We start from the raw sequence: 25,503 nt of genomic DNA, 5'->3' as shown, positions 1-25,503 counted from the left end.
GGGCAATGGCCGCTGATCTTCTCCATTACTTGTCTAGTGGCCTCTTGGAATCTTCTAACAGTGTTGTTCTGGGTGCTGACCACGCTTTCCTAGAGGTCAGGCTTCTTCCAAAACCCAGAGCAGGGCAGGGAATCAGGCTGCTACTGGTCCCATTAACTGACTTTCACCAGTTAGCATGTGTATTTTCACTGGAGATCTGACTAAAGTAAGTGGTGGGTGTCACTGACAGGAATGAGATTAGAGTGACATGTGTATGCCGAACATGGGTGACCTAGGTTCCTAAAGGGGGAGGAAGAAGAGAGCTAGGAAGAAAGGGATGACTCTTGCCCTCCCAGCCCACACCCCTGATGTGGCCGGTGACAACTCATCCAATTCTGTTTCCTAGAAGACCTTTCTATACATTATTGATTAAATTCTCATTGGGGAAGCAAGCGGGAGCTTTTATCTGCATCCCTAACCGCCGTGGAATGGAGCCTGGGCCGTATTGACCGGCTATGGGATATGCTGGCCGTCACAGTTGTCTTTTCCGAAGAAGAGCACGGAGTGACGCTGGTTGTCATTCGAACTCTGCTGTGTGGCAGCGTAAATAGTCGCCTTTCTAACCAACCTGGTGGGAAAAGTCAATATCCCATCAGCAGAGGAGGTAAACACATCAGGAGCTGTGTCCTCTCCCTTCCTCCCCTGCTCCGTATTACCGCAGCTCTTTAAATGTGCTCTCCCCAGTCATCAGATGCATTTGTGTCATTCACATGCACGGGGGTTGCTGGCCTGCAGCTCTGGCCTGCCAGGAGGCAGCTACACTGCTCAGGCCTTTGTTGTGTATTCCCAGACTTGGATAATTAGAACTTTCAAATTGTCTTTCTATAGTCTCTTAACGATGCATGCTCCCCCCCAACACCCCCTTGCCTCTCTTTTTGCACCCCCTTTTGGGCATTTAAATCCTCTAGGAAACTTTTGCTTCTTCTTGTTGTTGTTTTAAGAAAGACACTCATGTAATTTAGAGAAGGTTGTGAACAAATGTGAATGTGTAACTAAGGAACAAAAATCTGAAGCCTGTGTTTTCGTTTTCCGGGGTTTTGTGGGCTCCAGTGTTGCTCTGCTGTTGGACTGGGCGCTGTGCTTTCTGTGACTGACGTGCTCTCCTTTCCATGTTTCCTTCCCAATCTTTTCCTATTGCAAGGTACTAAGCAGCCTCACTCCTTGCAGGAGCCTTGGCGCAAGCAGCATCCGGGGCCCTCACCTTGGGAATAGCTGATTTCTAGCACTTGCCCATGTCTGTCCGGGAGCAGTGGCATGGGAATGGAGGGACAAAGGGAGGCTCTTCTTCAGGTCTAGCCTTGGGGGTTTTGGCTCCCCGAGCTTGTGCGCCCGTATAGCCCTGATGACCTGTTGCGTGACCTTGAACACGTGACATAACCTCCCAGTTTCCTCAACCATAACATGGGGATAAAAAAAATGTTAATTTCAGACAGGTGCTGATGGTTCACACCTGTAAACCTAGCTACTCAGGAGGCCAAAATCTTAGGCTCATGGTTCAAAGCTAGCCCAGGTAGGAAAGTCCTTAAGACTCTGATCTTCAAGTAACCACCAGAGAACCAGAAGTGGAACTATGGCTCAAACTGGTAGAGCACTAACTTTGAACAAAAGAGCTCAGGGACAGTGCCCAGGCCCTGAGTTCAAGCCCCAGGACTGTCAAAAAAATTTAAATCAATTTAAATCAATTTTTTTAAAAATGTTAGCCTCTTCAAACACCTCGCAGAGTACCTGAGCAGCTTAAAACAAAGACTGTATCACCCTACCATCTGGACAGGGTTGGCGCCCCTCAAATATCAACCTACTAAGTATAGCCTCCCTACTGCTCTTTTAAAAGAATAAAATGCAGACGTAGCCAGCTCTGGCAAGACAGGGGAAGGATTTTTCTCTCGCCTGGTAGGATCTTTCTCAACAAGAAAAACCTGGGATGAATGAGCGAAAGAAGCAGAACACCAGGGCATACCCCAAGTTCGTACAAGGTGCCTAAAGAAGAAATCTTGGCAACAGACCGAATGTTCTCCAGGCTGCTCCCCTGGCCTCTTTCAGCACAGAGGGGTTTGGTTAGCAGAGGGATGAAGCCAGGGAATTAGAAGAAGCTGACTTGAGTCCAGCTGACCTGCGCAGTGTGGGCTGCCAGGCACTGTGGAGGCTTCTTTGAAAGCAGGCATTTCTAACCACCTCCAGATGTCACCCAGCGTGCACACGTATGTTACACGGTGCGGCAGAAGTGGCATCTAGGAGCAGCATATGGGCATGCACCTGCAGTTCGCATCAGTAGAAGGTGGCCTGGCCCATGCACCCACCCAGTGCTGAGAAGATATGGGCTGTTATGAGGAATCTCAAGGGACGCCTGGCATCAGACTGGCCCCAGATAGGACCATGAGGACCTCTGTGACATGGAGCTACAGACAGAGCGCGTACTCTTTCTCTAATGCTGGGGGAATACTGACTGGTCTATAAAACTGAGACTACTAATCCGTTTCTTTTTGTTTCAATTTTAGACAAATTGAAGAAGCAGTTTTTCCCTCCACAAGTTTATGAGGACTACAGAAAACTCAAGAACACAGTGGAGCAGTTCTTGACAAGGAGTGGCTACTCCGAAGTGAACCTCAGCAAACTCTTTGCCGATTGTGCTATGAGATCCTAAAGAGGATGGAGGAACAATCAAGGAGGACCAGCTACACAACCCCAGCTTCCCAAGTGCCAAACTGCTTCTCCATGACCATGCTTCCCCCTGCCATTCTATCTAGTTGATGTGAACTGGGAGAGGGACAACAGAAATATGTATCAAGCATCAAAGAAAATGCCAACAGTCTTCATATTGCAGTATACTGCTGCACCCTTGCCCGAGTTCCTGAAGACGTAACATTGAGCACTGGGTCTCTGGGAGAGGGAAATTGCTTCTTGAATTGCGAGTGGCTAGAAGATAAAAGGGCCCTGGGTTTGGGCTTAGGGTTTTTTAGACATATCCCCAAAAAGAGCGGTTCATAGAGCCTGACACCTTGCCTTCGCACATATCAGTTAAACCCAGTCCAAATCCAGATGTTTCCTCAGCCACTTGTGCCACACAGCTATTCTTTTCAGTCTTATCTTTCATGTAAGTGGGGAGCTGGGGGGCTAGTTTGAGAATCCTTGGACTCTAAACAGATTAAGCAGCAAGTGTGTTTAATTAATCACTTGCTCTAAAGTCCCAGTACACACACACACACACATTTTATACTCACATTTTCTCTTTTTTCCCTTTAAATAGAAAGGTAAGAGTTTATATAACAGGAAAGCACATTTTAAACACCTTGATGTCCTACCATTCCATAAGAAAAATGGAAAGGTTGGACTAAGGTTCACCATGTTGTGTTCCAGTAAATGGAGGTAGGGGGCGCTATTTTTTTCATTTCTTCACAATGACCACTTTGCAAGTGGTAAAACATACTTCAACATATATTTCCCCAACTATGCTGTGTTGTTTTTTTTTTTTTTAATTGCCTTTGCCGGGCACCAGTAGCTCACGTCTGTCATCCTAATTACTCAGAAGGCTGAGATCTGAGGTTCATGGTTCAAAGCCTGCCTGGGCAAGAAAGTCCATGAGACTCTTGCCTCCAGTTGCCAAAAAGCCAAAAGTGAACTGAGGCTCAAATGGTAGAGCACTAGCCTTGAGCAAAAAAGCTCAGGGACAAGTACCTAGGCCCTGAGTTCAAGCCCCAGGACCGGCACACGCAAAAATTACCTGTGTGAATTTTTTAGAGGATAAACATGCCATGCTTTTTACCTAAGAATAAAGTTTTCCAAAAGGAAACCAGTTGTGGTGAATTCTTATCCAACGCAGGTGACTAGAAGCACAAAAATGAGTAAAGTTTGGCTGAAAACAATCCCCTTCCCAAACCTGAATCCACTTTCTTTTATCACCCCCAGAATCAAAGATGCTCAGCCAGATGCTTGAGTGTCCTGAGCAGTATTGAGAATTTCTGTGGACTTTGCATCCTTAAAAGATTAGGTATGAGAAAGGCTAGGCTGTGGGTCCTTGGTAGACTTGCATGTGGGTTGATCACCAGCACCCAAAAAAGAATTGAGGTATAGTTTCTGATGTGCTTGGACAACCAAAGATAGCCAAGCCAGGAGCTCAAAGTTGTCATTAAAAGAGAGAGAGAGGGCTGGGAAGGTGGCTCAGTGGTAGAGCGCTTGCCTTGAGCTGAAGAGCTAAGGGACAGCGCCCAGGCCAAGAGTTCAGGCCCCATGACCAGACCCAAAAAAGAAGAGAGAGGAAAGAAAGGAAGGAAGGAAGGAAGGAAAAAGAAGAGAGGAAGGAAGGAAGGAAAGAAAGAAGAGAGAGAGGAAGGAAGGAAGGAAGGAAGGAAGGAAGGAAGGAAGGAAGGAAGGAAGGAAGGAAGGAAGGAAGGAAGGGGGCTGGGGAGGTGGCTCAGTGGTAGAGCGCTTGCCTTGCATCCATGAGGCCCTGGGTTCCATTCCTCAGCACCACATAAACAAAAAAAAAAACCAGAAGTGGCGCTGTGGCTCAAGTGGTAGAGCACTAGCCTTGAGCTGAAGAGCTGAGGGACAGCACCCAGGCCCAGAGTTCAGGCCCCGTGACTGACCCCCCCCCAAAAAAAAAAATAGAAAAGAAAGAAAAGCTCCTGGTGCTGGAGGATCATGATTCAAAACCAGCCTGGGCAAGAAAGTCTATGAGACTTATCTCCAATGAATCACCAAGAAGCCAAAAGTGGAGCTTTGGTTCAAGTGGTAGAGCACTAGTCTTGGGCACAGTAGCTCAGTGGCAGCACCCAAATCCTGAATTCAAGCCCCAGGACCAGCAGACAAAATATATGAGTAATAATAAAAAGCAAAGCTGATGGGTTCTGGGAGAGAGGCGCTCGTCATAGATTCCCCTAGAGAAGGAACACTTGTTAAGCAAATGGGGATGAAACCACCTTTTATCTGGCTCTGCTTTTTCTTCCCTCTTCTCTCTCTCTCTCCTTGTCCCTCAGTCTCTCGCCCCACTCCTCTGCTCACACTCAGGTTCCCAGTAGAAACGATTTAGAGCCAACGTCGGGAAACAAGGAATCCATGTAGTCAACTCTTGCGATAATCACTATCATATAAGGCAGTAGAGATGGTTTCCTAAGGTGTTTCCACAGTCCATGCCTCCACTTAGCTTTCTGTAGAGGGGCCAGGTTTTCTTCACTCTCCTGGAGCTGCAGTTATATCCACCATGAACAGAATTATGTTCAACTTGATCATCCAGAAACTCTGGAAAAAAACGAGTATCTCACTGGCTTAGTCTTTGTTGACCTCTGGATTGTAGTAATCATGAGGGCAGAACTATGGCTATAGTGAGTCTATAGAAGATCATACATCTCTAAAGATGGTTCCAGAAAAAAAGAGAACACAGTAGTTGTGCTAGTTGATATTTTCTTACTAGGAGGTAACTTCGGGTTGTAACTGGATACCTAAGGATGCCAGAATTTTAGAGACAAATGAAACCAACTTGGAGTAAGGATTCCAGTGAGTCTGTGTTGGAAGACTGGAATATCACCTACTCACTTTTCTCTGAGAAACGTCACCACTCCTTGATGGGCCTTGCTTGATGACACACTGAATAGAGCTGGTATGGAAATGCCATGTAACCAACATGCCCACGCAGGCTCTCTGGCTAGATTCACAATGAGAGAGTGACAGCTCTCTACTAGATTCTGGCTAGAGAGTGGCAGAGTCTGTCCAAAGGGGGCGGCAGGGATGCTGAGAGGGACTGGGCCTAGTGTGGTCACATGATCCAGTTTTTCAAGAGAAGCCAGGAATCCAAATATTCCATAAAGCCTCTTGATTTCTAAACCATTCTTGGCAACTAATTTTTAAAAAAAACACACATTAGACACTATAGGGGCTGGACTACTCTGGGCTAAACTTGCATGAACCAGTTGGGAAATGATACCCTAAAAAAGCACTGCTCTGCTCAGGGCCTTGTGCCTCCAAAATTAATTTAAGGACTTGGGTCTGACTCATTAGCCCAACCTTGCACACAAGCTTACCTTGGGCAGTTTGCTAACCCTCAACCCCATATGAATGTGGATAAGGGAGACCAGAAGTTGAAAATCTATAGAGTATGCTCGCCCAAAAATTTGCCCTTCACCACCACCCCATACCAAATCTTGTATCACCAACACACACATTAATGCACCTTGAGACTTCTCTGAAACACATCACTTTAAATGAGTTGCACAAAAAGATGCAAAGACAAGGAAACTAAATACATTTCCCTATCTATGTGGGGGGGGGGGGGGCGATGAAAAACATCAAGCCCCAGATTCTCTTGTATGGATTCTCAACTCCTCAAATCATTGCTGTTTGATGTTCTCAACCCAAACTTAAAACTCACTTAAACCTGTCTGTGCCCCCCTCTTTCTCTCTCTCTCTCTCTCTCTCTCTCTCTCTCTCTCTCTCTCTCTCTCACACACACACACACACACACACACACACACACACACACACACAGACACCTAAATATTTCTTAATTGAACAGTTTGTGGTGGAGCTTCCTTATAGCAATTTAATAGATTAACTCATCTGAGCCAGCCTCAAATTTCAGATTAAAATTCCTTCATCCCGAAGGCAGCATTATCAGGTTGTTGGAGGCTGTTTTCAAACCTTGGTTTTGAATAGCAGCGGCTCTGCATTAATTTAACCACTAAGCTAATAAGTAGGTTTCGTTTTGTTATGCTAAGCTTTATTGCTTTTCTTTTGATCAGAATGGTGTTGTTGAGCAAAGCAGCAGACAAGGCATTCTTTGATGAGGGAATTAGCGCTCCATTCTTCCTCTATTATTCATAGCGCAGTGGAATATGTAAGTACCTGAGGGTGTCAAAGGAGCGCAGGTTCTATTGCAAAGTGCTCGCCTTGTTTCTCTCAATAGCTGACTATGAGATGATAAACCGCTTAATACACTGTGCTAATTGGATGAGAGCAAAAAGAGATGGGAATTAAGGCGAGGCAAAAGGAGAAAGTGCAACCAGCCTTCAATTCACTCTTTCACCACTTTAACAGCACCAAAGGAGGCACAAGCTTTCTATAAGCAGACTAGAGGTTTTGTGCAGAGATAAAATGAACGTGTTAGTGGATTCAAGTAATACACTAATTATTGCACAGTATAAATACCACTACTGGTTTTATAACAGGGAGGTAAACTTCTTTTGAGAGGGTTATAGGATTGCTTGGCAGTGGTGTAGAACCTAATAAGGGCCCAGAGTAATAACCCCCTGGATTAACAAAATTGCTGCTTGTAGAAGTATGATTCAGGCTTTTACGAAGATTTCCGGAGAATGAATAAAAATGACTGAATGACATTTCTTAATGTATAACTGGTAATCGCTCCCTTTTCTTTAAAGGAAAAAATGTATACTTCAAACTGGACGGTTAATAACGTCCAGGGACAACATGACTTTTGCCTTAGGAAAAAAAAATGCTGCTTCTCCCCGCCCCCCCCCACCCCAATCAGGTAGTGGGGTTTCTTCACCCCACCCCCCACCCTCCCTACCCCCCACTCCCGCCAGGCTGCCCCTGTCAGTTAAATATGCAGTTGCTCTGGGGAAACTTCCTGTTCCAAAATACCATTTTAGGCTCCATTGAAGACCCCCTTCGTTCAGATACACTTACTTGTGTCTCCACATACACACATGCTCATGTACACATTTTTTTTTCTTGCTCTAAAAGCAAGTTGGGCTAACCCACGTATCATTTCCCCTCCTCTCCCATCAGCCCGCTTTCCAGTTCTAGTAAGCTCTCCATGCAAAGCGCTTCTAAACAGAACTAGTGGCACTTTGACTCTGGACATGATCCATCAAAAAGAAAATAAACATAAATGTTGACCCAATTGGGATGGGGAAATAATAAGAAAAAAGGGGGAGGGGAGGACTGACCAGAGCCAATACCAATAGCTTTAGCCTAAGACTGATTTGCTCTTTGAGAATCATGCTCCCTAATGCATTCCCTTGCTACCTGAGCGGGAATGAAAGACGTCCACGGTCACTACTGCCCTGAGTCCCGGCTCCGGGGAGGAAGGGTCACCATGCTTCTGGTACTATGCCAACTACGCCTTTCTTGCCTTTCTAGTCACCTCCAGTTCTGGCCAGTCTGAAAATGTAACAAATTAAGGGACCCTTTCCCCTCAGCCTTCCTAGGGAAGCCCATTCAGGGCTCCCCAGTACCTCCTCACCCCAAGATGTGGGGCAGCCCTGGGAAAAACAGGTGCTGCTCCATGCTGCCCTGGGTGTGATGTGTGTTAGAAAAGAGTGAGGCCGTGAACTGGGCTCCCCTCAACTCCCCAGGGCTCTGCCTGTCCTCCATGCTGGAAGAAGACTGCTTCAAGGTTTTGTTTTTTTTTTTTATTGGGGGGTGGGTTCAGTAGCTCCCAGCATTGTGACTGTGTTCCCAGATATTGGGGCCAAATTGGGTTGCCATTCATTAATAATGCTCACAATAAGATTAAATCATTCTGGAAAATCTCATAAAATCCCCGTAAGTACGCTCCAGTGGCTCTTTCCAATCCCCGTCATTCAGCACTTGGGGAGGTTTGGAAGGAGAAGAAAATTGGTTTCTTTGCTTTTAATGCTGCTTTGAAAAGATACTCAGAGTTTGTCATGCGTGACATGTCACATGTTTAATGTGGACTTGCTGGAAGTCAGGGGGTCTTTAGCGTGTGATATTTATGGGGAATATTAAGTGCAGAATGAGGTCCCTCCAGCTGGGGAAAGTTGAAAGAATAGGAGGCCCAGGCCTGGGCTTGTTTGCAGCATCAGAATGACACAGGATTAAGAGTTTGTAAAACAAGGCAAGGGGTTCTCATTGGCCAGTAATAAATGTAATCCTTGGAGGTAATTTCACGCAATTTGCTTCTGCTCCATGGAAGGGTCAAATGAGAAAAAATGACTTAAAAAAGAGTTCATTAACAGGAAGAATGGTACTGTTTCTCGTATACCATCCAACTGGCAGCCTAGGGGATTTGAGGGGTGCGGGAAGCCCTACTAACAAAAAGCCAAAATCGACGGAAAATTGATATTGACCACCAATAAATAAATAACTAACTCCTTTTCCTCCTGCGCGCTCCTGCACCGCCCTGGCACTTTCCCTCCAGGACAGCAATGTGGAGTCTGACGGGTTGTGACTCTCAGGCCTCTAGGAATGCCCTAGAAAGTTCCCATTCCTCCCACTAAACCTGGGAAAGAAGTGTGTGGTGGGAATGGTAGTAGGTAACTGTTCCCCATGTCCCCCCCCAAAAAAAAAATCAGGCCTTTGTCTTCAAATACCACCCAGGCGAATATCTCTGGTGGGACCAGATTGATAGTGACCAAATGGCCAAAATTGGAGAAACAGACTGGGCTGGAGAGCCGTTTAGGTAGATTCCCCCAAAGTTTCCGACAGACAGAGGCTTTGGGATAGCTGACCTGGGCCCGGCCTGGGGCCTCAGCTGGCTGGGGGGGGGGCTGCCCACCTCCCGGGGCGGGGTGCTGAGCGGGAGGGCTGCTGACCTCTCCCCGACCCCAGGACATCGCCCCTCTCCGCCCCCCCCCCCCCCCCCGCGTCCTTCGTTCTTCCAGAGTCTAACCTTCTCTCGGCCAGGTGACGCGCCCGCGCCCCCTGCGGCGACCGACTGGCAGGCGGCGTGGTGGGGCGGCGGGTCCCCGCGGGCTAGCCCCGGCACTCACGCCAGCCGCAGCTCCCCCTCCCCCCCCCCCCCCGCCTGCCCCTCTCCCCAAAGGTCCGGCGCGCTAATTACTGCAAATTGAAACTAATTAAGCTTCTCTTCCCTTTCCCATCACCCTGGGAGCGTTGGCGAGACCCAGCCCCTGCGGGCGCGCTTCCACCGAGCGGTCACCCGAAGGGGCGCAGGCTGAGCCCCGGGGGAGAGCAAGCCAGCGTTCCTGTGGCAGGAGGGGGTGCGCCGAGGGGGGGAAAGTTTGCAAATCTCTTTTGGGTCTCCTAGTGAAGTGTGAGTTGTTTAGGTTTAAAAAAAACAACCACGACAACAACCCAGAAAAATAAATGTATACATTTCCCGGTGCCTGGGTAAGTGATGTAATGACATTTGTCGAGTGAAGATCTGCCACTTGGGTACTCCCTCTGCCTTGCCAGCACTGCGGCAGTCTTTCGGCGTTCTGGGGCTCTCTCTCTCGCTCGCTCGCTCTCTCTCTCTCTCTCTTCCTCTCCCACCCTCCCTTCCTATCTCCCCCCCCTCCCCTCTCCTCCTCCCTCCCCTCCAGTACTGTGAAGCCCGCCCCCTCGGAAGCCAGCGGCGGGCTTCCAGCCCTCGCCATTACCTGTCATCTCGCTGGGCTCGGACTGTGCACTTCCTTCCTACGTGGCACTTTCCACGAGCAGCTTCCTTCGCCTTCCGAGCCAAGACTCCACTCGCTTCCAGTGTCTGACTCCACCGCCAATGACGCCTACTGTACACCCACCTCCCCTCCAGCTCACCCTCCTTGCGCGCGGCCCACAATTCCCGCGCGCGTGGAATGCACCGCGCCACTCATCCTTAAGCTTCGTGGAAACCCCGATCCCTTTAAGGGCCACTTTCTAGAAGCAGTGGCCTCCGCTTGGAAAACATGTGCACCGAGAAACCCACGATGCCAGGGCGCTGGAGTCCCCCCCCCCCCGTCTCATGGGGTGGGGGCGGGGTGCCTCCCATCCCCTCGAGGCCTACATAGAGGATTCATACTTCCTTTTGTTAAACATATATTTGTTTTTTTTTATTTTGAGTGTGACACTCTTCCACTAGATAGCAAGGAAAAGTGATAACAATTACACATTACACAAAAGTACTGTACCATTGCCTTTATCGTGAAGGTTTCGGAAGCCTCTACAGTTAATAAGTTAAATAAAGGGCTCGAGTACATAAATATTTGTCTAGGAACCCTACTGTATCTACAACACATTAAGAATCTACGGGAGGACAAACTTTTACCATACCACGCTGAGTGCAATTGCGTTATAACATTTCAAATATACAAAGCTCTGTTCTTTTTTTTTTTTTAATAACAATGGTATGTACAGAATCAATAATCACAGTTTGGTGACTTCAACAGTCCATATTCTAGCAGAGTATTTCCCTTTGGTTTGATATAAAAACCTTGGTTGGTGTATGATAAAGAAGAGAACAAGAACAAGACGCCCCTTTTGCTTTAAGTGCACTGTTAGCTATCTTACAGACTTGCGTTCGCTTTCCCGCTTTCCGGGCCCTGTGGCTTCGCGCCGGGCCGCGCTGGGGAGATCAACTTAGAGCGCCCAAATGCTATTGAGAAAAGAAGAAGAAGAAGCAAAAAGGAAAAAAAAAGGGGGGGGAGGAAAGCTAGGTGGGGTGTCAGAAGGAAAAGTAGTGAGGCTTTTTAATGGTTTTTTTTTTTCTTTTTGACTTCAATACCAGGCGTCTGGGGGAGAAAAGCTCCCCCCATCCCCAATGTTTTCAGTAAAGTAAGAATGGGAGCGAGTGGACGCTGGAGTTGGAGCGAAGTTGACCGGGGCGGGGGCGGGGGCGGGGAGGGAGGGGGCGGGGGGAGGGAGGGGCGGGGGGGGAAGGAGGGGGGCAGATGGACAGCCAGCCGAGGAGGTGCCACGTCGGTTAACGCCCGGGGCCGCCTTGCCCGCCGTCCAGGCTGCTGCGATGGCGGCTGCCCTCTCCCCCGTGCCGTCTGGGGGTGGGGGGGTGGCGGTGGGGGGGTGAGGGGGGGAGTGTGCTGGTCCTCTTGTTTTTTTTTTTTCCATTTGGTCTTGAGTGGTGCTGAGTGACGTGACCTTTTCGGGGCGCGCCTGGGGAAGGGAGGGCGCGAGGGGGGGGAGGGCAGCCTTTTAGCACACCTCCTTGCCCGTGCTGGTGCCCGGCAGGATGTTGAGCTGCGTGAGCTGCGCCGCGTGCTCCTTGGCCTTGAGCCTCAGCGCCGCTATGCTGGACGCGCGTCTGTCTGCGGCCGCCGTGGCGGGATCGGCGAGCGCGCCCGACGCCACGGCGCCCTCCACGGCCGGAGCGGGCTGTCTCAGCAGCGCGGCCGCGGTCGACGCGCTGGTCAGGGGCGCCATGGTGGAAAAGAGCCTGCGGGGAGAGCAAACAGCGCGGTCACGGCCTCGCGGGCGGAGCGGGGCGCCTCTCCCCGCGGGGGAGCCGAGCGGCGCGCGCGCCGGGGCGCCCCGAGGTGCGGACGCGCACGGCAGGCCCCGGGAGCGGGAGGGCGGGCTGGAGACGGGGCTCGGAGAGGGGCGCGAGGGCGGGGACGGGGGGGGGGGAGAAAGTCGAGCAGGATTCGAACCGACGAGACAAAAGGAAGCCCGAGGCACCAGCTATGCGCCCGCAGACTAGAAGCACAGGCCCCGCAGCCGAACAGCCTAATGGCCCCACGGGGAAGGCTGTGCGCTTTCGGTTAAAAAGCGGGGGGGGGGTGCAATCGAAGGGCAGATCGTCCAGTTATAACATTTACCAAGCGATCAAGAAAGAACAGGACGGGAAAGGGGGCACAGAGTGGGAGAAGGGGAAATAAAGCACGGAGAAAGTGGGTTGAAACTGTCCCCCAAATCTCTGCTGACTTGGAACTCTTCCCCCGGGGCTCCTTCTCAACCCGACTTTTTTTTTTGCCTGGAAGGGCGGGGTGGGGAGAAGCTGGCCTTAGTTCCGGCCTTCCGGTCTGTTCGCGCCGACCTCCTGTGCGGGGCTAAGCGGCCGGCGCCCCGCCAAGGCCTGCGAGGTTTTTTGGGGGGGCGGGTAAAGGGGGGCGCCCGCCTGTTGATTTCCGCTCTACAGACGGCTTAGGACCCGCAGGCGGCCCTAGGTCCCGGCGCCATGACACCCTTTCCCTGCTGCCTTCTCTTACGTCCCTTTGGCCTTTTGCCCCAGATAAGTTCAAGGCCCGTGACCGCCGCCCCCCTCCTCCGCACGCAGCAGCGCGAGGCGATGCCCGAACCTGGGCCATTCGCCAGTGCCACCGCCTCCGGGGCGGCGCCAGGATTTCTCCCATCTCTTCCACCCATCACCACCGACCAGCAAGCTGAGGCCTGAACCGCCCCAACCCCCCCCCCCCCGCACCTCCACCCGGCGCCACCTCTGAGCACCCGCCGGGCTTACCCCCCCCCCCCCACCTCCCCGAGATGGCTTTGCCTCCAGACCCCTGCGGGGCCAATTCAGCATTTCCACAATTAGAAATGAGCCCGCCTGGGTTCCCCGAGCCCTGTTCCTCCTCTCAAACTCACTCTTCACTGCCACCCCGACCGCCCCCCTCTTCCAGACTCTGAATCTCAAAGCCTGGTGTTCCAGCTGGGGTTCGCCTGTTTGACAAGTCATTTGTTGGCTGTGAGGCAAAGTTGGGGAGAAGGAGACTCAAGACTTCAAATTGGTGTGTGTGTGGGGGGGGGGTTCTTCTTTCAGAAAGTGATAAAGGTGTGACCCAGAGGGGGTGTGATATGACCCGGTTCAATTAAGTAAACTGAGTCACTAACTATACTTCCACGCTCTCGCTATTTTATTAGTTGGGTACAAGAAACTAATTTTTTTTATTTCAAGGCTTATTTTTTAATTTGCTCTCGGATGATGGCTGTTAAGTAACTGCGCAGTTGGATGAATCTATTATTTCTTTGTTCTCTCAAAGAGAGATCACTGAAGCAGCATTCAGTTTTATTTTCTCTGCACTTCCCAACTTAATACACCCTCTTTTGTTTCTTTGTCTGTGTGGTTATACAGGTTTTTTAAATTTCATCATTCGATGGTTCAGTTAAAGAAAAGGAGTGATCATACACGATGAGCTGTTTCTTATTTCGTAGTCTTGTGCCGCTGTGGGGGTCCACGGTTGCGCATATAGGGGAATCCTTGGCATCGGGTCATTTGAGTAACAAGGAAGATAGAGTCTGGGGAAGAAGAAATAATTCTATGCACCCAGAAGGAGCCCATGGCAGGATGGCCCCAGTCTTTGGGGTGTGTGAAGGACTTTTGTACAACTTGAAAAGTCACCCCTAGTTCAGTAGCCTACACCTGTACACGCCTGCTCGAATCACCTAGGGCTGCGGCCCAGGCTGCCATCAAATGGGGCTTCCACAGCTTTCCTTCATCATGGTTACAGTTACGGCCTCCCCCCACTTTCCTGCTCAGTCCCAGGTCAAATCCCCCAGTTTTTGTCCCAAGTGAAAATTAAAGAGGTCGTGGTGGGGGGGGGGGGGGAGTTAAAGTCTGGAAGAGAGCCAAAGAACAAGATGTGTGCAGCCTGTTTGTCTCCAGCCTCCTTCCTCCCTGATCCCCGAGCATCCTCCTGTCAGACAGACAGACAGACAGACAGACAGATCGACAGACAAGACGGCCCTCGGAGGCTTTGTGTTACCTGCCAAACGCTGGGCTGATGAAGGCCGGGTGCCGGAACACAGCTGCTCCCAGGAAAGTACTGAGGCCCAGCGGCGCCCCGCTGGGCGGCAGGCTGGCCGAGCCGGGAGGCGGAGGTAGGCTCGGGAAGGCGGCGGCGGCGGCAGCGGCGGCGGCCGTCCAGGCCGAATCCAGCGCCGGGTGGTGCGGAGGGAAGGGACTGGCGTCCAGGTAGGGGCTGAGCGGGTGGGTGGCCGACAGGGGCCCGGGAAAAGGCAGCCCCGGGGGATGGGTCTGCGCGCCGGCCTTCTCCCGCTTGCGCCACTTTGCCCGACGGTTTTGGAACCAAACCTGCAAAGGTGAAAAGAGCCCTGGGTCGGTGTGGCTCTGGGCGCCTTCCCTTGGAGAGCGCCAGCCAAGCCTTCCTCCTTCACTGCGGGTTCGAAACCTCCTCACCCCTGGGGGTGGGGTGGGGGTGTCTGGTGTCTCAAGTGGGCCAAGGATGCAAAAGTACAATGGCAAGGAGTCCAATCTTGCAACTCCTTTTTTCTAGTGAAGATTCCAACTAGCCCCATCTTCCAAGCTTCAGGAAACTAGGGTTTGGGGAGGGGGGGTTATTTTGTTTTTAAAGAGATGGGAACCCTAAGGGTTGTCTGTACTTCCCCTTTCTTGCTGCCCGACTTTAGACAAGTGACTTCAACTCTCTGGACCTCAGTTTTCGAATCTGTAAAGTGGGAATGGCATCCCACCCCGACCCCGACTGTTTAGGAAGAAAAGTAAAACCAGGCAAATTGAAAGCACGCATTCCGTACTCTTGGGGAAAGGCAAGAGAGGAACAGATTGGTTTTGCTGCCTATCAGTTCTTTCTCACGTTTCAGGTTTATCCAAGGTTGGGGAAAACAATCTCTGCTCTGTACTGGAAATGGAAGGAAGGAGAGGCAAAGCAGTTCCGTTCTTTCTACAAATCTTATTGAACTCCTGCATGGACTATCCTAAGTTTGGCAGATTCGGGGAAGGGATGAGAGAAAATTCTCACAATAACTGGCAAACAAGTGACCATTTTAGGGGACTCCTTCTCTGTGGAATAAAATAGGGGGTCCACAACTGGCTGCCTTCAGAGGCTCTATACAGGGCCTGGCTGGGGGAGGGGAGGAAGAGGGAGGAGATGTCCTGACTTTCTGGAGTCAGGAATCACCTGGACCTAGAAATCAAAGGCAGGGTAGGAGGACACTTTGCCCATCTTCAGAACTAACAGGCCTTTGGGGGAATGTGGTTTAAATAGGTTATTTAAATAAGGTATTTCTAGGCTTGAGGGAGGTTTCCAGCCAGAGGTATTTTCCTAATTGTTAATAAGAAGCAGTTTGAATAGAGACCTTTACCTGAAACATCGCAGCTACCATCACCTAAAAATAACCCCAAAGAGCATGAAATTATTTTTATATGACCTGCTCATCACACCCACAGTTGAGAAGAGATGTTCCTTCTTCCCTGAACACATTAATATTTTTAGGGCTGGGTTTGTGACTGCATACAAGTAAAAAAAATTAAGAATGAACTCTGGGCCTATAAAGTTTTATTAAAATAGGATGTAAATGATGCCAGAGGAATATAGGGAGAAAAAAAATAAGACATTTATATCTTTCAACTCTCCACCTTGACTTGGTTACTCTGAGCACTAGCAAGTAAGCTTGGGTTGATTTCTAGACAGCAACCCAGAGCAAGAAAAACTCAAGACTCCAAATGGGTTGATCATTTAAAATAGTCTCCTGAAAGGAGAGTCATCTAGAACATTCCATGGCCTTCAACTCGAGTTGTGAATTCAAGGAAACGCTCTAGCAAGGAGGCTCAGACAGAGACTTGAAAAAGTTAAGACTGGTGGTAGATGAGATCAGGCTGGGTGGGCAGCTTTTGTCCATCTGAGGCTGTCTAGACAGAATATGCACCCAGCCTCCATCCCTAGTGAAAGGAGTAAGGGAAGGGACCAGGCAGTGGAGGCCCAGGGCCCTGAAAGAATGTGGAAACTTGCATATGGATCGTCTCTCTGTCTCTGGGGCTCAACTGCAATTATCAAGATGTCCCCCAGCAATTCCTCATTATTGAATTAATACCTCTAAGGCCTCCCAAAGGTAAACGAAAGGACTCTAATAATTCATATTCCCTTAATTACATCTTCTCCAGTGAATAGGGACAGAAGAGAAGGGGAGGGGGGCGCTCTCTTTCTTTTTAAAAGTTATTTAACTTTCCCACGACTTGTTCCCCTGAGCTGAAAATGCAGAGTTGCTGTCACATCTCTGTTTGACAATGGAGAAATGTGTCAACAGAAAGGAGGGGACAGGCCTCATCATTAGCCCTCTAATGCAAGGAGCTGTTGTGTATTAAATGAGCCATATGGAATTTATTGTGCTTTATCAGCGCTTGATTTTGACTGTAAAGTGATTCACTCAGCTCCTAACCCGGGGACATCTGTTTTCTGTTGGCCATGGGGGCTGCCCAGTGTTGATCGTCTCTTTGGTTATGAGACCTGGGTTCGGAAATGCACTCCGGTATGGGGCTGCAAACACCTTTAATAGCATTGCACTCACTCCCTATTAGATCAATGTGGGCTCATTGCTATAAAAAATGGGAAATCAAATAGCATTAGCCAGCTCCTCTTGCGGGCCGGAGGGGAAATCAAACAGCATTTTGCCTTCAAATGGCCCTGTTTGTTCTAGCACTAAGTGGGCTTTTATGAAGCCCGATTGGAGACTTAATCGCAGCCAAATACCTGCTTGGAGCTGAGCGGATTTGTCTAACACCCAAATCCATGCTCCATCCCATTATTTCAATCAGGAGAAGTCGGCTGGTGGACTGTTTTCTACAGGGGCCTTGGGACTGACTGGGGGCTCCTCAACTGCAGCTCCAACTCTTAGCACCCTGTTTGGATGCTGGGCTCCTTTCTTTCCCAGGCTCCCAAACCCTGATCTTCCCCCCCCTCCTGTCCCCCAAGGCCGGTTTGTTAAGGTCTCTTCCTCTGCGAGTGCTTGGGTCTGTCTTTTGCAGTCTGCTTCTCTTTTATGAGGGGAGGCTCCAATGGCTTCCCCAATCCAACTATCTTCCCCTTTCCCACCCCCCCCACCACCCTCCTCCCTCCCCTCTCTCTGTGTACAGCTCACCTGGACTCGGGCCTCAGTCAAGTCCAGCCTCATGGCCAGTTCCTCCCTATAAAAAAAAAAAAGCAACACACAAGGTAGGAGGTCACTGTAGGCCCCAGCAGCTCCCCACCCAAGCGCCTTCCCTTCCAGGACGGGCCTCCTCCCGGCCCGCCCCACCCCTAACTACATGGACAGCACCATCCTTTCCCACTGCAATGTCCACTATTGGACACTGAAAACAGAAAAGTGCAATCTGTTGCCAGCTTGAGACTCTTAGCTCTATTCTATTCAAGGGTAACAGGGTTGACTTTCGTGGGCCTGTGAGTCTACAAGCCCGGGTAACATGAATGCTCTCTGGCTCTCTCTTAGGCCAGAGCTTGGTAGGAAAAGCGCACACACAGCACTTAGACCCTGCTTTGTCCTAATACCAAATGGGGTAAACTAAAACTATTGATTTTCTGCCCTCTTGGCTTCCTTCTGCCTTCTTCTTTTCTAGAAAATGTCCCTCCCCTCCATTCTACCTCTCTGCCATTCCCTCCATCCTCCTCCCTCCCTTCTTCCCTCCCTCACCCCCTTAGGTCACACTCCCCATTACCCTCTGGAGATATGTTAAGCTTGTTAAGAGTTCAGTGGGGGTAATTTTTCGATTAAACAAAATTCTGCGCACCTCCTGACTCCAGTGCCCACTACAACCCTGCCCATCTCAGGGGAAGTCAATTTAGCTGAAACCCTACCCCGTCATTGCAGTTATTACTGCGACAATTAAGGCAAATAGGAAACCATTAAGATGCTGTAAAACGGCTTACGACCTGTTTACCGAAAATATGAGCGCGCCGAGAATAATTGGCTCTCGGCTCGCTACTCTGAAAGAGCGGGGGGCCCGCTCGAATCTGGGGGCCTGGGTCTGGGCGGCGGGCAGGTCCCCCTTTTCCACACCTGAAACTTCAGCGCGGAGAGCACATCAGTGCCTTGAGCGCTGGCTGCTGCCCCTGCTACCCCGAGTCCCCCCGCAAACGTTGAACTGAGCCCCGAGCTCCAGGCTAGCTCCGGGCTGGAGCCAAGCGGGCTGAGTCTCCCGGGCTAGAACGAGGTGGGGGTGGGGCGGCGGCGGGGAGCCCCTCTGCACACACTTGCCCCCCCTTCGAGCTAAAAGAAAAGGTGGGGGGCAGACTGGGCTAATTTTCTTCTTTGAAGTACAGTCATCTATATGATAAACGCAAAGGTGGTCCGCCGTTGAGTTAGCTATTTGATAGCACGCAGTGATTTTTCAATTTATTTCCTTCCCCCCCCCCCAAGAAAGGGACTGAGTGACAGAGAGGCCAGAGTTGAACTCTAGGAATAGGATAACCAAGTTTAAGTGCCCTCGTCCCCATTAAACCAACTCTCTGATGACTTCTGGTTAAGAGAGGTTTGGGCAGTTGCCAGACCAACTACATTTTGGAGTTGTCTTGGGCCTTCGGTGTTCGAAAGCAGTAGTTCTTCTGGTTCCAAGAGACCACTCGTTTTCTCCTCTAAAATGAGCCCCTTGGAAAGCTGCCCACATCTCCTGCGAAGGAGTTGTGTGTTTCCTACCACTCCAGCCAAGTCACCAGCCCCTTTCCCTGGGGTGTCCGACGATGCCCCCAACACTGGCTTCTCCTCTGAGCTGAGATTCTTGCCTTGGGGTGAGAGCTAAACCTTCCACAGCCAGCCAGTGCCCTTTGTGGGGAGGGGCCAGAGGCCCAGGTTCAAGCGCGGCTTTCCCAGCATAAGTGGAGTGAGAAGCGAAGTGTAACCACACCGCACACCCGGCTTGGACACTCATCCAAAGATACCCCCCTACCCCCCAACCCAACTACCTTGCCTAAAGTCTGCCGGCAATCATTATCCACCCCCCCATAAACCCGTTTACAGTAAACACACTCTGGGATTATTACGGGGGGGGAGCGGGGAGAGGGCAGGACAGAGCAAGATTCTGGCTGGTGTCTCTCAGGTGCACAGACACCAAAACATTGTCCAGTTCCGACTTGGTTATTTTCAGGAGTTCTCAAATGACAGGGCTCAGGCCTTTTCTTTAAAGGCCTTCTCTGCAGGCCGGGGTTCCAGCTTCACTGCGAACAGCGTAACCGATACCCATCAGACACTTAGGGCACCAGGCGGAGGGGGGGGCGGAGGAGGTGGCCAGTGCGTTGGACAATGACCCAAAATAGCCCCTGCTTTGCCCTGGCTGCAGTTTTCCTGCGCCTCGCTGGAGATCTGGCCGCGGCTACGGCGCCCGGGGCCAGGGCCCGTGTGGCCGTGGCTGTGGCGCGCGCCTCGCCCCAAGTGGCTCCATCGGGGGTGGTTTTGGAGAATCCTCCCCCCTTCCCCTTTAAGTCAAACTTGTCGTTTGGAAACACATTAAACTGGAACGACCTTGGGAAGGCAAGAACCCACCCCAGCTTACATCGCAAAAGCGCAGAGCAGGTACGGGAAGAGTAACTAAGCCTGTGGTCTGGGGGGGGGGGGGTTTGGTCGCAGACAGCCAAGGTGGGTTGTATGGGCGAGGTGTGCCAAGTGATCGAAGTGATCGCCCCGAGTCCGCACTGTGTGGGGGGGTATCACAAGGTGTGGGGGGGGTCCTTGATCACCCACTTCACCCTCTCCTCGTCCCCGCGTGTGTCCTCCCCTCCGCGCTCGCCGCGATCTCCCCCGGGGGGCGTCCGTACCTGGTGAAGACGTCCGGGTAGTGCGTCTTCTGGAAGGCTCGCTCCAGTTCCTCCAGCTGGTAGCTGGTGAACGTGGTGCGGTAGCGCCTCTGTTTGCGCTTCAGCAGCCCCTCCTCGGAGTCGCTGCCCGCCGACAGGCACACGCTGTCCTCGCCGTCCTTGCCCTCCGCGTCCTCGGGGTGCAGCAGCAGCTCTTCCTTGGGCGACAGCTCCCCGCCCTCGGTGGCCGCGGCGGCGGCGGCGGCGGCGGCAGCGGCGGCGGCGGCGGCCACGGCCCCGGTGGCGGCCACCGTGCAACGCCGGGGCTCCTTGAGCAGCGCGCGGGCATCGTCCTCCAGCAACTCCTCCTCGTCGTCCTCCAGCAGCTCCTCTTCCTCCTCCTCCTCCTCCTCGTCCTCCAACAGCTCCTCGTCGTCGTCCTCGGTCCCCGTGCCACCACCACTCACCGCCTGGGCACCGCCGGGGCCGCTGGCCGCGCCGAGGCGCTCCTCGGGGTGCGCGACGCCCCCCGGGCCGCCCAACTCATCGAGCGCGGGCGGCGGCGGCACGAAGGGCGCCCCGTTCTCGCGGTACGACTTGCTGCGGCTGATGCTCACCTGAGGCGCCTGGCTGATCTTAAGCGTGTCCCACGCGGCAGCGGCCGCAGCGGCGGCGGCCACGGCGGGGCCCGGGCCGTCCGGCCGCTCCCCGGGCCGCGCAGCACTCGGAGGCGGCGGTGGCGGGGCTTCCCCCCGGGGACCCGCGGTGGCCGTGGCCGCCGCCGCCGCCGCCGCCGCCGCTGCCGCCGCCGCCGCCGCGGCGCCCTGGAGGAGGCGACCCCCGCCGGGGCCATACAGGCGCCTCAGCTTGGGCGGCAGGTGCAGCTCGGCCTCAAACGGGGCGCTGCTGCCTTTGGGGGAGCCTGCGAGCAAGGGAGAACGAGCGATCAGTGCGCCGGCGGGGCCCCCGGCGGGCCAGCCCGCCAGAACCGCTGCCAGGGCCCAGCCTGCTGCGCTCCCCTCCCCGGGCCTCAACTCCACATCCGACTTTTCCACGATTGCTTGTTTTGTGCTTCTGTTTTTTTTCTTCTTCTTCCTGTTCCCTTTCCCCTCTTTTCCTCCTGCGTTCCTTGCCCTTTTCACTCTGCTCTTTATTTCCTCTTTACTTTCTCTTCCTGGTCCGTTCACACTTTCCCACTGCTTTCTTTGCTTCTTTTCTTTCTCTTGCCCCTCTTTGCACCATCTTCTCCCCTCCTCCCCAGTCTTCCCTTTCCAGCCTTTTCCCTTTCGGTATGTTTTCCCTTCCTCTCTCTCCTTCCTTCTTTCATTCTTTTTTTTTTTTCCCCTCTCCTTCCTTCACCCATTTTTAAAAATCCCTTCCCATTTCAGGGCAGAGTTGAAACTGAAAACGTTCAACAACTTAAAAACCAAATCACCACTACCCTAAAAACTTTGTGTGAGGCCTCTGCCCTCTTCAACGCGGCCCGGGCCGGGCTGGCCGCAGGGGCGCTGTCCCGCGGCGACCCCTGCGGGGCGAACGGGCTCTGTGGTCCCGGCGCTCAGCCCCGTCCCAGCAGCCGAAAGCGGGAAGGAGCTGGGGGCTCCTGGCACAGAAAAATGCAAAGAGAAATCATCCTGGCCAAAAGGTACTAGGAAAGGCCTGGAATGGAAAGCAGGAAGACAGGGGTGCAACAGGCACAAGTCGCTCCTTCCCTTCTAGGAAGCGCCTGGCACAGGTACAACTGCAGGTTAAAGAGAGACAGAATCTGAGCCAGAGAGAGAGAGAAGGAGAGAGAAAAAGGGAGACAGAAAGAGATAGAAAAGGAAAGGAGCAATTTACTTTTAAAGGGTTCCCTCTCCAGCATGGAGCTGTCGAATTCCACGGTTGCGGCTAGACCGCTGCTTTTCAGATTTTTATTTCATTGTATTTTTTTTTTTTTAAAGAAAGCAATAGGTGTTTTTCCTCGGGACACCTCTGCACCCAGCTCAAAGCAAAACTTGAGTTTTACAGCTTTGGGGCAAAACGATCATTGTTCTGGAATTTTTCAAATCTCAGAAAAGAAGCCGCTTCCAACAACTCAACGGCTTGATTCTTTTAGGAAAAAAAGAATGTAGCAAAAGGGGGGGGGATAGCACCCAGAAGCCACACATTTCATATTTTTCAAATACAATTTTAAGGGGAAATCACAAGGGAAATGTGGGGTTTTTTTTTGTAAAGCTTGGACTTAAAAAGATCATTAAGTAATGTATATTTAAAAAAAAATACCGCGTATAAAGAAATCTTCCAAAGGGAAAAACCAAAGCTCACTCACCCCGGCTGGAGAGCCCCCCCATTCATCAGCTTTTGGGGTTTTTGCCTTCATCAAGTTGCGGCTATAAAGGTCTAAGCGGGGATCTGCTGTTTCTAACCTACCAGTCGTACTCAGCGAAAGCCTACCTAAAGCCACCCAACTGGGTATTTAAACTACCTGATGACCGACACTGAGAATCTAAGGGTCCCCCAAAGCCAAACTCGTCCCCCGCTTGTTCTGGAAGTACACAGGGAAGGAGAGACACCCCCTATCTCTCTCGTCACTCTTTGAGGCGGCAGGCCTCAGAGTTGTCTCGCCTTTTTTTTTGAGGGGGGGTCTCCAAGTTGACAATCCCAAGGCCCCTGGCCCCCCGAACATCAAACATTTAAACCAGTGCCCAGCACCCTTTGCAAGTGCTTAACGGGCAACAACCTTACCTTGCATGGCCTTTTCCTGGTCAGCGCGGCTGGCCAGCGGGGCGGGCAAGCTCTGCGCTGCTCCCAGCAGCCGCATTTTGCACGGGCTTCTCCGGCCCAGAATGCTGTCGATGCAGTAAGAGGAGAGCAAAGTTGGAGATTTACTTTTGCATTCGGGCCTCTCGGAGCAGCCCTCCTCCTGGTACTGATTGCTCATGGTTGGGGCTTTTTCCCTGGGCTCAGAGAGCGGACCGCTGCCTGCCTCTCCAGGCGGGTGGGATGGATGGGTGTGTGTTTGGGGTGGGGTTAGATGGCTGGTTATCACAGATATTAGTGCGATCTGTATGCCTCTCTGTCTCTCCGAGTTGCCGGCTGCCGGTTCCCGGCTCCCGCCCTGCCCGCAGCCCGAGCTCGCCCTCTGCGCTCCCAGGACAAGCGGTAACAAGTGTAGTGAGCCGCGGGCGCGGAGCTCTTGAGTCTCTCTCCTCCACGTGCTGAGAAGCGCTTTTTGATTGGCTCTCGCCAGAGGCCGGGCTGAGTCCGTCTGTGGGCGCGGCGCAAAGCCAGGACTGGATTTCAGAGGAGCCGGCAGAATGTGCAGGGGGGTGGGGGAGGTAGCAGCGAGCCAATGTTCCTTTTCTTTCTTTCTCTCTATTCTCCCCCCCAAAAAAAACTAACAACTTTTCAAATACGCCATCCTTTTCCTATAGTTCTTCCTTTAACTCTTTAGAAGTAGCCCTGGCATGAGCGGATCCCAGGCCTGTGAGTGCCACCTAGGAGTCAGGCGCCCCTTCCCCTAGCCCTGAGAACCTCGCTCCTCACGGGCGGAGGTCTGAGGCTCAAGTTCCAAGCAGAGTTGGCGTTTGTGTTTCCCAAAGCGGACGCGGGGATCCCAGGACAGGACATCGACCTGAGCGGTGGTGATCATTTGCTGTGGTCCCTAGGTCGGCTGGGCGGTGGGCCTCCAGCAGCAGACACGCGAGCGCTGGCTTTCTCTCGTGGCCCAGTGCCTCGCGCTGCTGTGGATCTTCACCCACAACTGGCCCGTTGTTGCTTTGAACTCCTGCTTAACAATGTCTCCCGCAGCTCATTGTCTTTTTTTTTTTTTTTTACGCCGGGATGAAAAAAGATCCACTCAAGACAAAGCTCTGTCTACGGCTCATGGCCTTCCCTGGGGCGCTCACCCGGAGGGAAGGGACGCGGGTCGTGTAAGATGGTGAGGACGGGGGCCACTGAGCCCAGATTTGGGGGGAATCCTTTTTCTCCCACACTCTCCTCACTCCTCTACATACGTCCCCAGCCACAGGAACCAGGAGGCTGTTGATCTTTGAATAGCGCCTAGGGAGTCGAACCCGCGGGGCAGAGTGGCCTGGCAGTGGGGGGGGGGGGGACAGCTCTGATCTCGTTGAGTGAAAGGAACCAAGATTTAGCTTCCACCAAATCTAGACGCCTAATAGTTTGCATTCTCGTGATGGCTCCCATTTGCAAAGGTGAGAGAGGTGAGCCTGGGCGAGAGCGAGTTTCTTTCCATGCAGCGTCCTGCATATCCCAAGCTGAGAACTAAGACCCCACTTCCCCTGAAGTTGGGTTGAACCTAGACAAGGGGCCAGCACGGAGCCCCTCCTTGCCTGAATTCAGGGCCCAGAGCCAGCTAGGACCTTGAATGCTGGCTGGGTGGGGATGAGGGTGGTGGGTGGGAGAGGGGTCAGGAAAGAGGAATCCACGCCAGGTTTTCCTCTCTCAGCCCCTTCAAATGTGTCAGAGAGAAAAGCGTTTTACAAAGGATTATACTTGAATCACTTACAGTCAGTATTTAAAAATGCAAGGATGCATAGCTGGGATTTTTTTTCTAGCCATAAACATCTGCACAACTCCTGGGTGCTAGTGGGTGGGTGGCAGACAGATCAGGCTGGTTTGGCAGGAGCACTCAAGACAACTTGAGGGGAGGGGGGGTGAAGGGTTGGGAACAAGCCCATTAATACTGTTAATCCTAATGCTCCACTACTACTATTGAAGGCTGGACGAAAAGGGACTTTCTTCCATCCTTCCATGTCTCTGGGTCTGTCTGGGTGTTGTTAGATGCTCGCGCTTTTCTCCTACACTTGGAGAGCGGGGAGCAGCAGAATGCTCCGGAGCCTACGTGACTTTGGGGTTTTCAGTAAGCCTCCTTGGCTGTTCCAAAGTACTTAGGGGTGGTCTCTTGGCTCTCCTGGGTTCCTCTTTTATCATCCCTCCCCCCTCTTAAAAAAAACTGTTCTATTCAGATTTAAACTTACGACGTGTTGGCAGAAAAACTTCCCACTCCCACCCCCACCTCTGCTGCTCAGAAGCCCCGCTTCCTGGCGTGCTGGTCTCAGAACAGCCGTCTTAAAGACCCGTGGTTATGCACTCAGCTTCCGACCACCGACCCTCCCTGGCGTCCGGGCGGCTGGTGGCTGGGCGAGACCCCCCCCCCCCCGAGAGCCCCGCGTCGGAAATCCACAAGACCCGGCTGCCGAGTGGCTCTAAGACTTCAGAGTCGGTTCCTCGACGCGCAGGGAGTTTGAAAACGAGCCCAAGAAAGATCGTGTGAAACAAAAAGAGACCCAAACGCACAAATCATTTCCGAGAGTCCAACGGGGTTTCAAGTCTCTTGGTGAAAGACTTCGTCGCCTCC

The 25,503-nt window shown here is 52.1% G+C and overlaps 2 protein-coding genes across 4 annotated transcripts in view; one reads left to right on the top strand and one right to left on the bottom strand.

Moving 5' to 3' along the window:
• Nucleotides 1-3,801, top strand: part of Pola1 (DNA polymerase alpha 1, catalytic subunit) — a 308,468-nt gene extending 304,667 nt beyond the window's left edge. For all 3 annotated transcript variants that reach the window (XM_070040692.1, XM_070040689.1, XM_070040688.1), the window contains one exon: nt 2,535-3,801. In XM_070040692.1, the coding sequence (XP_069896793.1) occupies nt 2,535-2,680 (146 nt within the window). In that variant the 3' untranslated portion in view covers nt 2,681-3,801. The remainder of the gene's footprint in view (nt 1-2,534) is intronic.
• A 6,935-nt stretch (nt 3,802-10,736) lies between these two features.
• On the bottom strand, nt 10,737-23,279 carry Arx (aristaless related homeobox). The gene is made up of 5 exons (XM_070039278.1): nt 22,869-23,279; nt 20,163-21,063; nt 17,497-17,542; nt 14,367-14,695; nt 10,737-12,100 (listed from the first exon to the last, which is right to left on the bottom strand). Exons 1-5 carry the CDS (start codon nt 23,062-23,064, stop codon nt 11,860-11,862), a joined length of 1,713 nt encoding a protein of 570 aa, XP_069895379.1. The 5' UTR covers nt 23,065-23,279; the 3' UTR covers nt 10,737-11,859.
• Between the last annotated feature and the right edge of the window lie 2,224 nt (nt 23,280-25,503).

This window comes from Dipodomys merriami, unplaced genomic scaffold, assembly GCF_024711535.1.
Source record: "Dipodomys merriami isolate MVZ:Mamm:240054 unplaced genomic scaffold, mDipMer1.0.p SCAF_3, whole genome shotgun sequence".
Taxonomy (NCBI): domain Eukaryota; kingdom Metazoa; phylum Chordata; class Mammalia; order Rodentia; family Heteromyidae; genus Dipodomys; species Dipodomys merriami.
Note: the sequence above shows the minus strand (reverse complement) of the source record. Positions and strands in the feature narration are given on the sequence as shown.